At 36.9% G+C, this 11051-nt stretch overlaps 1 protein-coding gene across 1 annotated transcript; it reads left to right on the top strand.

Moving 5' to 3' along the window:
- Positions 1 to 6059: 6059 nt before the first annotated feature.
- On the top strand, positions 6060 to 10974 carry LOC307001539 (E3 ubiquitin-protein ligase TRIM35-like). The gene is made up of 6 exons (XM_079618174.1): positions 6060 to 6541; positions 8654 to 8749; positions 9683 to 9913; positions 10002 to 10024; positions 10106 to 10227; positions 10313 to 10974. Exons 1-6 carry the CDS (start codon positions 6098 to 6100, stop codon positions 10852 to 10854), a joined length of 1458 nt encoding a protein of 485 aa, XP_079474300.1. The 5' UTR covers positions 6060 to 6097; the 3' UTR covers positions 10855 to 10974.
- Positions 10975 to 11051: the final 77 nt, after the last annotated feature.

Here is an 11051-nt window from a genome sequence, read left to right as displayed (position 1 = left end):
GAGTCAGAGTACGGTAATTTATGTCAAAATCCTTTGCAGTACTTCTGATGGATTTGTTCTGCAACTTTACCTGCCTGACTGCCTTTAACATTATGTCAGGTGGTGTACTGCCATGCTCTGTCTTTCATTGATAATTTCGAACCATCTTCCTTCCTGTCTTTCCTTCCTTCCTGTCTTTCCTTCCTTAATTCTTGCCTTTCCTTCCTTCCTTCAAACACCTTATTGCAATTAGAAATAAATTACATATCACAATTTATCATGTTTTTTGAGCATGTTCTATGTGTTTATTTGTACAGGGGCAAGTTTTCATACGTGACGACTTGCCCCAAATTCATTGAGACAATTTGCCCCATACTGACATGTGTGCTGTTGGCTAAATCTCAAGTTTAGCTCAACATATCACTTTAGCTAAAGTATCAAAAGACACGTTACGGTCTCCTCTATTTTGTGCAAAATAATCATTTTAAACATTCATACCTAACAAAGTTGTATTGCATAAAATGTAAAGTGCAATTTTTTTACTTTTTAAGCAGAAAAATATGAAAATTGTGCTAACCTCAGATTAGAGTGATCTTGACCACATGTGAACAGGAAGTTGACTATAGAAGAAGAAGTCACATAAAATGGCTATTTGATTTTTAAGATTGAACCTCTTGGAGTTATGAACAGTGTGACAACTTTACCCGTGTGACAACTTACCCCGCTCTCCCTATAATAAACAAATTAGAATTGTGATATAAATATATTCTGTTGTGTTCAGAATAAAATGCTACCTTACACATTACGTGGCAGCAATGTTTTAAATAGTAAGTGAACATTTGGCATTAGGCCTACTCCTCGATGAATGTCAATTCAGACACCGTTATCTCATGTTCTCATCGAATTGGATGTGAGTGGTGTCTATCGCCATGGAAATAAAAAGGGCATTTTTAGTTAAGTTTCGTGTAAAAATGGCTGTGTTTGGAATAGCACACTGCTTTTTCTAGGATGCGTGTTGACTCAAGTTAGCACATGGGAAGAGGGCAATGTAGCGGGGACACTGGAACTTTGGTAGATCTCATTTATTATAATTGTTTGAATTGTGACAAGATGTTTATTATAGCTGTTGATTTCTTCCCGGGAAAACGTTTACTGGGGAAACTAAGAATATTTGAGGAGTTTCAACAGACTTTGCATCAAACTGAAAAACATAAGATCAGAATTAAACCATGTTTTCAGGTTACTCCACCATGTGAAAATGTTTATTATATTCTACTTTTTTCCTATGAATGTGCAAGACTTCATTATCTGCTATAGGCACATAACTAAATGGTCTGTCATTCATTTCATTGTAGGGATTTATACAAAAAAAAATTGTCTTAAAAACCAACCTAAAAAATATAATTGTGATAGGATTGTGTATCGTGATCCTGCCTGAAAGAAAAAAATTGCCAAATAATAACAAAGTGCAGTAGAAGGTAAATCTATTTTCTTCATAAACTAGTTTGTTTGATTATGAACTGTTTTGTACAGCTAAAATAACTGAAAGCAGATGACACCTGAAGCCTTGCACATTCGACTTAAAAATGGCTGTGCATGCATTTGTGTTAAAAAATGTGGATAGACAGTAGTGTTACCATTATATATTTGTCTGAAGTATATTGTGTTTTAGTTCTTTCAGGCCCAACACCAAGAGTTTGTGAAACTTTTAAAAACAGTAAGAATCAGTAAGGATACAGTGCTATGCATAAGTTTAGACACCCATGCTAAAGTTGCCTAAAAAGAGGAATAAAAAATCATCTTTTGGAAATTTATCTTAATGCCTTAATTTAAAAAATGAGGAAAACTCCAACCTTTAAGGACACCAATTTTCTTTGTGAATGAATAATGTATCGTAAAAAAATAAATGTTCTTCCTTAAAATACAGGGTGCATAAGTCTGGACACCTCTATGTTAAATTCCCATAGAGGCCGGCAGATTTTTATTTTTAAAGGCCAGTTATTTCATGGATCCAGGATACTATGCATCCTGATAAAGTTCCCCTGGCCTTTGGAATTAAAATAGCCCCACATCATCACACACCCTTCACCATACCTAGAGATTGGCATGGGGTACTTTCCATAAGATCATATCTCAATGCAAATTAAACCAGCTTTTAGGCTAACTGAAATTAAACCATGTCAATCTCCAGGTATGGTGGAGGGTGTGTGATGATGTGGGGATATTTTAATTCCAGAGGCCAAGGGAACTTTATCAGGATGCAGAGTATCCTGGATTCATGAAATAACTGGCCTTTAAAAATAAAAATCTGCCTGCCTCTATGGGAATTTAACATAGGGGTGTCCAAACTTATGCACTCTGTATTTTAAGGAAGAACATTTATTTTTTTACGATACATTATTCATTCACAAAGAAAATTGGTGTCCTTAAAGGTTGGAGTTTTCCTCATTTTTTAAATTAAGGGATTAAGATAAATTTCCAAAAGATGATTTTTTATTCCTCTTTTTAGGCAACTTTAGCATGGGTGTCTAAACTTATGCATAGCACTGTAGCTAAACTGAGGAAGGAAGAACAGCTGAAGAGTCAGACGGTCTCCTCAACCATTCAGACATGAAGAGATCGAGGATTTAAAAAATGAAATAAAAAAGCTAAAAGAAATTTACAATATTACCGCAGATTTATGATAAAAAGGAGAGAGAGCTGAAGCAGTGGAAAAGTAGGCTAATGAAATCTAGTTATACCACAGCAATTATTCACAGTACTTAACATTGGTTCTCAACAGTTTGCTTGTGGACTCTCTTCTTCTTTTGTATATTATATCATAGCCTGTTTGAATACTTGATTCTGATTGATTGGAAGCCATTAAAACAATGAATGTACATAGTTACAGTCAATTTAAACACCATTCTAAATTAATGTGCTGCCTTTACTGTAGCACACACACACACACACACACATACAGTCACTCTCACACAGAAACTTATTTTTAAGTAAAAAGATCTTAACATTGCTGTTTCTGAAGTAATTAAACTGTCAGCTTCACCAGAGTGATGCTGCACAGAGGCAGGTAATTCACACATACGCACAATCTCTCTCTCTCTCTCTCTCTCTCTCTTCTCTCTCTCTCTCTCTCTCTCTCTCTCTCTCTCTCTCTCTCTCTCTCTCTCTCTCTCTCTCTCTCTCTCTCTCTCTCTCTCTCTCTCTCTCTCATTTATTCATTCAAATAAACATAATCCAACCACGCTAATTTATTTCTGTGCCTGAATGCTGATTGTGCAGAATGCCAGATCTAATGACCCATAGCCAAAAAAAAAAAAAAAACATGAATGAATGAAAAATAACTGTTAGTTTTGCTCTTCCACTCAAATTGTGCTCCACAAACAGTAAGGACATTTTAACTTAACGTTTTAACCTAGCTTTTACAGCTGTGTATCACACAATTTTACTGCACTTCACGGAGGCAACCCGCTTCACGTCAGGTGGTTATTTGCTTCCAGAGGTGGACAGTAACAAAGTACATTTACTTGCGTACTGTACTTAAGTACACTTTTTGAGTATCTGTACTTTACTTGAGTATAATTTTTTTCTGGAAACTTTACTTTAACTTCACTACATTTGAAAGACAAATATCGTACTTTTTACTCCACTACATTTCTGTCAAGGTCCTTGAGTAGAAAGTAGTAACGTCAGGGATGATTTGGGTTGGAAATGAAAGTCGGGTTGACGTCAGAACTCGACTGATGTTGGTTTCTGACTTCAACCGATTTTCAAGCACAATACAACGTCTGTGCAACGTTGGAGATTAACGTCAATCTGACATTGGATTCTGACATCAACCTGATTTTAATTTTCAACGTTGGGTTTGGTCTTCTAAATGCAAATTTTGTCATTGTTTTGAGCACACTATAAGTTTATAGATAACAAAGCTAACATATTCATACTAAAAGCCAAAAAACTGGGAACAGTAAATTTGGGCGTCCGAAACCATTGTGGATGTTATTGAGTGCACTTATTCAATCCCACTACTGGAACTGTGTTCTAGAAATACATGTGATATTGATATGAGGGTAGGCAGGCAGAGATTCAGAGGCATAATACTGTAAATTGGCTATTACATGCAACAATGCAACAATAAAAAAAACAATGCATTGACATTTACTTTTTATTAAGTACTTTTAAAAATGAGTATTTCTGTACTTTTACTTAAGTAAAAATCGGTCTTTACAACTTTTACTCGTAACGGAGTAATATTTGACCAGTATCTGTACTTTTACTCAAGTAAGGAAGTTGTGTACTTTGTCCACCTCTTTTCCACCTTGTTTATTAAAATCATGTAATGCACACCATGTGATGGGTTATAGGTTACACAAAGTATTAAATGAAGGGGGACAATAACTGTGGAACACATATACTGTATTCCAATAATGTTTAAAAAGTTAAAAAATCCTTTTTTCTTTTCTTTTTTAAAGTTAGAATTTTGAAGAAAAGACAGAGAGGTGTTGGAAATAGGGCCAGTATTTGTGGAGGACACTGTACAGTATTTAAAAATTATTGTGTCTTTCTAGCCTAGAAATCTAGACGCACCCTAGCGGCAGCAAAATGTATTTTCCAGCCAGGGCAGTCTAGCAACTCTCCATAGACCTCAGATCATCTTCTAGACAATCTAAACATCTTGATGTAAGTCTGGCTTGCCAGGCTAGTGTCTTTCTGCTTTTCCCCCGAAATGCATGTTATTGTGCAAGTTGTGTAGACTGTCAATGGAGGGACAGAAAGCACTCAGATTTCATCAAAAAGGATCTTCATTTGTGTTCCGAAGATGAACGAAAGTCTTACGGGTTTGGAACGACATAAGGGTGAGTAATTAATGACAGAATTTTCATTTTCGGGTGAACTATCCCCTTAACTTCTTTTACCTGGAGTGTTCAAAGCCATTAATAATGCTGTCCAATATGCCACAAGAAATGAACTGGAAATAGTATGAATACCTTCCACAAACACTTGGTGACACCAAGTTAATTTTAAGAGATTAACTTGTAGATAAATTTTAAGCATAAACTACATGCCTGTGGTGAAGAGTGTAACTGAAGAGTTTCTCTGATTCATTTTTTTTTTTCAGACTAGGCTACATCCAAAATAGTGTTTCCACATCTGGCAGTTATAAGAACCAACGGGAATAATGTGGATGAGTTCTTCAAAAAACGAAACCTCTCTGAATAATGTGGGGGGGGAGAAATACACATGATTGTATGAGTTGTAAATAAACACTTTAAATACATTGTCTAACTCTCAGCCTGTTGTTTGAAGTAAAAAAAAAAAAAAAATCACATTTATTGTTGCATTGCAATTTGAGACATCCACTGTTGTTTTGTACCTCCTTAATTCATTATATTGCAGATGTGTGAAAATAAAATTTATTCTGGTTGTATTTCAATGGTTTCAATGCATTTTATTAGTATTGCACTTTGGTAATTGTACTTTAGTTGTATTTATGTAGCCTATTGCGGTACTACCGCAGTAATATTGCAGTATTATCAGCTGTATTGCACTAATACTTCAGCTGTTATGCAGTTGTATTACAGTTGAATAGTAGTCTACTTAATGTAGGCTATAACTGCAGTTGTACTCCAGTAAAACTAAAGACATCTATATAGGCTATATAGGCTACTGCAATATTGTCGTTTTACGTGTCCAAAAAAAAGAGCATTTTTCTACATGTAACAAAAACGGCAGTAGCCTAATCTTTTGTAAGGTTAGCTAAATGATGACATAATTTTTATTTTTAGGTTAACTATCCCTTTATTATCTCTATCCATGTGCAGGGAAAGCTTTATCCTTCTTTCATTCCTTCTTTCATTTGTTGTGTTAAAATAAAACTAAACGTTAAATTAATTTTGATGGCATTTTCCATCTATATATCAATATATAATTATAATAACTCATATAATAATATATCATATATTTTCATAGTATATTTTAGCTTAGGGACAAAAAGGACCAACAACCGCCCACTTAGACCGGAAGAAATCATGTGACCGACATGTAAACCGACCAATGACGGTTCGCTTTTAAAACTACTGCTCGTTTTTAGGGGCGGGTAAATCTGAATTCGCTAATAATAATGGCTCAGGAGTCTCCGCCAAACGTTCAGGCCAAACCGAAGAAAGTGGAAAATGGCTGTTTGCTTTGTGGTAGGGACTTCTATCCAACCAAATGTAATAAGCATCGACTCTATCACGGACACAGGTCTGAAAACAAAGCGGAATATACGATTGTGTTGGAGGAATTAGTTGGCAAACTTCAGGACACGACTCTGAGTCTGGCCGTCTGCGGCACATGCAGAACTCTGTTATTGAGGTACGATCGCGTGTCCAAAGACGCAGAGAGAATAAAATGGCTTATTAAGGATACGTGGAAGAAGGTGAGAGAGAAACGATGTGCGGAGTCAACTCCTTCACTGGAAGTGAAGAGACGACGAGAACTGATGGACACAGCAGCATATGATGAAGACAACAACATTGCATCTATCCCACTACATTCCACTGCCACCGCTGCAGAAGCAAAGGTTTTCTGATCTCTGGAAACATACGACCAATGATGACTTGTATTTTAGGACAAAATGCTATCTTCTTTAAATAAGACTTTTTTAAATTTACTGTGTGTTTTTTTATTTTTTTTATCTGACGCCATATAAAACCAAAACGCCATATAAAAAAATGCTGGAACTTTCTGGAAATACTCACACAAAACGTTGTGGTAATGTATTACGTGGAAAAAATACATTTTTCATCCGAAAGATGTTACATATTTTTGTATTGTTTAATGTAAATTATATTTATGTTCTAAATTGCTTGTTTTTTTAGATGGTTCGTGTTTGCAACAAACTGAACTTGGACATAATATAATTACAATAAATAATACCCTTAAAAACTCTGTATCGTGGGAATAAAACTTAAACTGATAATATTTCACGTGGGGATGTCAATGGACCATGTGATCCCAGTCAACTATTTGATCTCACAGTGATCTTACCATGAGCTCCCAGGATAGGCTTATTTATGATGTGGTCATAACGTGTGAGGTCACAGCGAGCGAGCTAAAAGTGTAACTTCACAGCGCACTCACTGTGTGCTCATACTGTGAGCTCGCCATGTAAGAGACCACTGTGATATCATTGTGTTAAACTCTCATTTCTGTTCGTTTAGTGTGAGTTCACTGGGATCTCCAATGTATCTGATAGTGGTCAGTTATATCACAAGCATCATGTAGAAGTTCATTGTATTCTTTTCAGCCTGGTGTTGGCATTTGACACAAATATTTCAATTTGACGGATAGATTCAGGTAATGATTTGGTGACTCCTTTCCCCTTAATCTCTATTTATTTTTCCCCTTGAAAAGACTTGACAAGGAAACTGAATTTTTTTAAATAGGCTACTTTGTTGATGGAAATAAAATATGAACTTCTACATGATGCTTGTGATATAACTGACCACTATCAGATACATTGGAGATCCCAGTGAACTCACAATAAACGAACAGAAATGAGAGTTTAACACAATGATATCACAGTGGTCTCTTACATGGGCGAGCTCACAGTATGAGCACACAGTGAGTGCGCTGTGAAGTTACACTTTTAGCTCGCTCGCTGTGACCTCACATTATGACCACATCATGAATAGGCCTATCATAGGAGCTCATGGTGAGATCAAATAGTTGACTGGGATCACATGGTCCCTTGACATCCCCACGTGCAATACTTGTGTGAGCTTTTAACCCCCTACACTCCTGCACATGCTTTACGCTCTTCTAAAGCTGGTCTTTTAACTGTCCAAACAACACGGCTAAAAACTATGAGTGATGGGGTTTTTTCTTCTTTGGCTCCTAAATTGTGGAATTCCATGCCCTCAGAGATTAGGAATGCAGAATCCCGAATCCCTTAGTGTTTTTAAATCGTCCCTTAAAACTTATTTTTATAGGGTAGCTTTTATGTGATTCATGTGATTACTTTGTTTGTTATTATATTGGCTTTTTATTTTTATTGTTTGGCTAGTTTTTACTGCCTGCACTGTTTATCTTTTAATTTAATATTTTTATGTAAAGTGCTTTGAAATGCTACTTTTAAAGGTGCTAAAGTTTATTATTATATTATTATTATTATTGACAATATGTCAATGTAACGAGTTGTAAAATCAGCTGGTGTGGTTACTGAAGCCAGGTGATTCCACACCTGAGCTTGCAAGTTGGTGGGTTTACATATACCTGGCCATGTGCTAGTGCTCTGTTAACACAGGGCCAGGCCACAGTGCATATTGGCATTATAATATCATATGAGCAAATCCTGCGTTATCCACCTTCTTCCAGTGTTGAGAAACAGGAAGTATAATGTCCGCCCGGTGACCGACATTTGAACTGCCTCCTCTCAACCTCCTCAACATTTTGAATTCACAATGAGCTCACATATTAATCACACTGTGAGAATCAAAGTATGAGAATGGTGTTATGTCACTGTGATCATCGCATGATCTCGCGTGTTGACTGGAATGGCAATTCTATGATATAAAATTGAATTGCTGAATCTGTTTTGGTCAGGTTATTTGACCCAAATATAAGTTTCATTTATTAGATATGCAGGAGCTGAAAACAGACTTTTTCAACCTGTTCTGTTGATTTCTTCCAGGAGAAACTCAAAACTGCATTAAAACCACTGCAGGCAAGGCTGAGAATATTTCAGGAGTTTCAAAACACTTCACTTCAAACTGCAGAACATATTAAGGTAAGTATTTACTATGGAACAAAGTTGTGAAGCACCCCATCTTTGTAAAATGTATGTATATGTTTATGTTAGAATATAGTCATTAAAGGGGGGGTAAAATACTTAGTTTCAGTCAATCTCATGTTAATCTTGAGTACCTATAGAGTAATAGTGCGTCCTTCATATCTCCAAAAAGTCTTTAGTTTCATCATATTTATCAAATAAAAATACAGCTTTCCGATTCTATCCGGAAAAAGCCGAGGTCCTTGATTCTGGGCGTGGGCGGAGCTATAGAGTCAAGCGGGAGCGCCCGGGAAGGTTTGCTTATTATCGATTGTGGTGCGGTAGGCCATATTACTATATATATATATATATAGTAGCCTATTTGGTTTGCAAATCCAGCGACAACCTGGGACTTGTTAATAAAACATTCGTCACTGAAATGACCAGAACACAAAACCGCACTTGCCACACTCCTTTGCTGTCCCGGAAATACAAACTGCATCCACTGTTCCAGTAACACTGGGTTCTTTGGGAAGCTGAACAAGGTAAACTTTCCCTCACATCCCAAAACACACTTTTTTGGAGACATTCTTGACATCAACCATTCCTATTTAGCGCTGCTGATGATGATTTCCGGTAGTAGCGCGTCGATGAGCGCGGTCTTTCTCTCCTCTGGTCGACGTGTGCGTGAACGCGCTTTTCCGAGAGCAATGCTCATATAAGGAGTTCCACTCTGGTCTACGTCATTAGATCTAGACCAGCCGAAACGTGTTGCAATCCGGAAGTATGATTTTCAGCACAGAAATTCTCTGTTATTCGTTCACAATAACTTTTCAAACTTTGGCCATTATTAGCATGAGAATCCATCTCTTTAACACTGTAAACAACTCTGAATACATGAAACACCATTGTACCCCCCCTTTAATTCATCCGAAATGTCAATGGTTTCAGTTTCAGGCTCAATACACAGAGAAATTTATCAAGGACGAGTTTGTGAAACTTCGCCAAAGTTTATGTAATGAAGAGGCGGCCAGGAAAAAAGCATTGAAAGAGGAAGAAGAGCAAAAGAGTCAGATGATGAGGAAGAAGATTGAGAAGATGAGCAGAGAGTTGTCATCTCTTTCTGCCACAATCACAGCTATAGAGGAGGAGATGAACGCTGAAGATGCTTTATTCCTACAAGTATGAAGCATATTTATTTACGAAAAGGCAAATATGCCCTTTTTTTTAAAAGTGTTAATTAATTTAATCTGTATTTGTGTTATTACAGAACTATGAGGCCACTATGAAAAGGTTTGCATTGTTTTTCCTGTTTCTCTTTTGTTCTGAACTCAAACCTACAGCATCACTGCTGACTCCTGAACGTTTTTCCAGAGTTTCCCAGTGTAGACTGCCGGATCCAGAGAACATTTCTGGAGTGCTGATCAATGTGCCAAAACACCTGAGTAACCTGAAGTTCACTGCGTTACAGAAGATGCAGAGAAGTGTTGAACACAGTGAGTACAGAACACAACAATGAATTCAGCTCCATCATAAGAGTCATGCGTCTTGATTCATGTTTGTGTCTTTCTCTAACTTCAGCTCCTGTGACCTTTGACCCCAACACTGCTCACTGTAATCTCATCCTGTCTGATGATCTGACCAGCGTGACATACAGCGACGAGGAACAGGCACTTCCTGATAATCCAGAGAGATTCGACATGTTTGCGTGTGTTCTTGGCTCAGAGGGCTTTGACTCCGGGTCTCACTGCTGGGATGTCGAGGTCGGAGACAGTACGGGCTGGTTCCTCGGAGTGATGAATGAATCCGCTCAAAGGACGAATAAAATCTTCTCAAGGAGTGGAATCTGGCTGGTGGGGCATTTCTGTGGTGAATATAAAGCACATGTACCACCACAATCACCAACTCTCGTCCCAGTGAAAGAGAAAGTGCAGAGGATCAGAGTTCATCTGGACTGTGACAGTGGAAAACTGTCATTCTCTGACCCTCTTACTGACACACACATATACTCTTTTACACACACATTTACTGAAAGATTATTTCCATTTTTCGGTGTTGGCTGTAATATTTCTCCTCTGCTCATCTTACCAGTACATTTCTCAGTAAAAAAAGACTCACTTTAGATCTTAGAAGTTTTATGTAATGCTTAATTTTATTATTATTATTATATATATATATTTTTTTTTTCATTTAATTGACTGTGCTGATTATGTATGTCCTATATAAATAATTATACTTGAATATTGAATGCTTGAATCTGATTGGTTTTAAGGTGTGCAATTAAGTTGGTTTTAACGGCCAAAGTAGTTCCAGGCAGGTC

Source organism: Phoxinus phoxinus, assembly GCF_949152265.1.
Source record: "Phoxinus phoxinus genome assembly, chromosome: 7".
NCBI lineage: Eukaryota > Metazoa > Chordata > Actinopteri > Cypriniformes > Leuciscidae > Phoxinus > Phoxinus phoxinus.
Note: the sequence above shows the minus strand (reverse complement) of the source record. Positions and strands in the feature narration are given on the sequence as shown.

Bases quoted from the DNA above. Each gene is read 5' to 3' on its own strand.
- LOC307001539 (XM_079618174.1), top strand. From the start codon at position 6,098: ATGGCTCAGGAGTCTCCGCCAAACGTTCAGGCCAAACCGAAGAAAGTG. The intron at 6,542-8,653 runs GTTTTCTGATCT...GATTTCTTCCAG, and splicing joins CCACCGCTGCAGAAGCAAAG to GAGAAACTCAAAACTGCATT. The intron at 8,750-9,682 runs GTAAGTATTTAC...CAATGGTTTCAG, and splicing joins AAACTGCAGAACATATTAAG to TTTCAGGCTCAATACACAGA.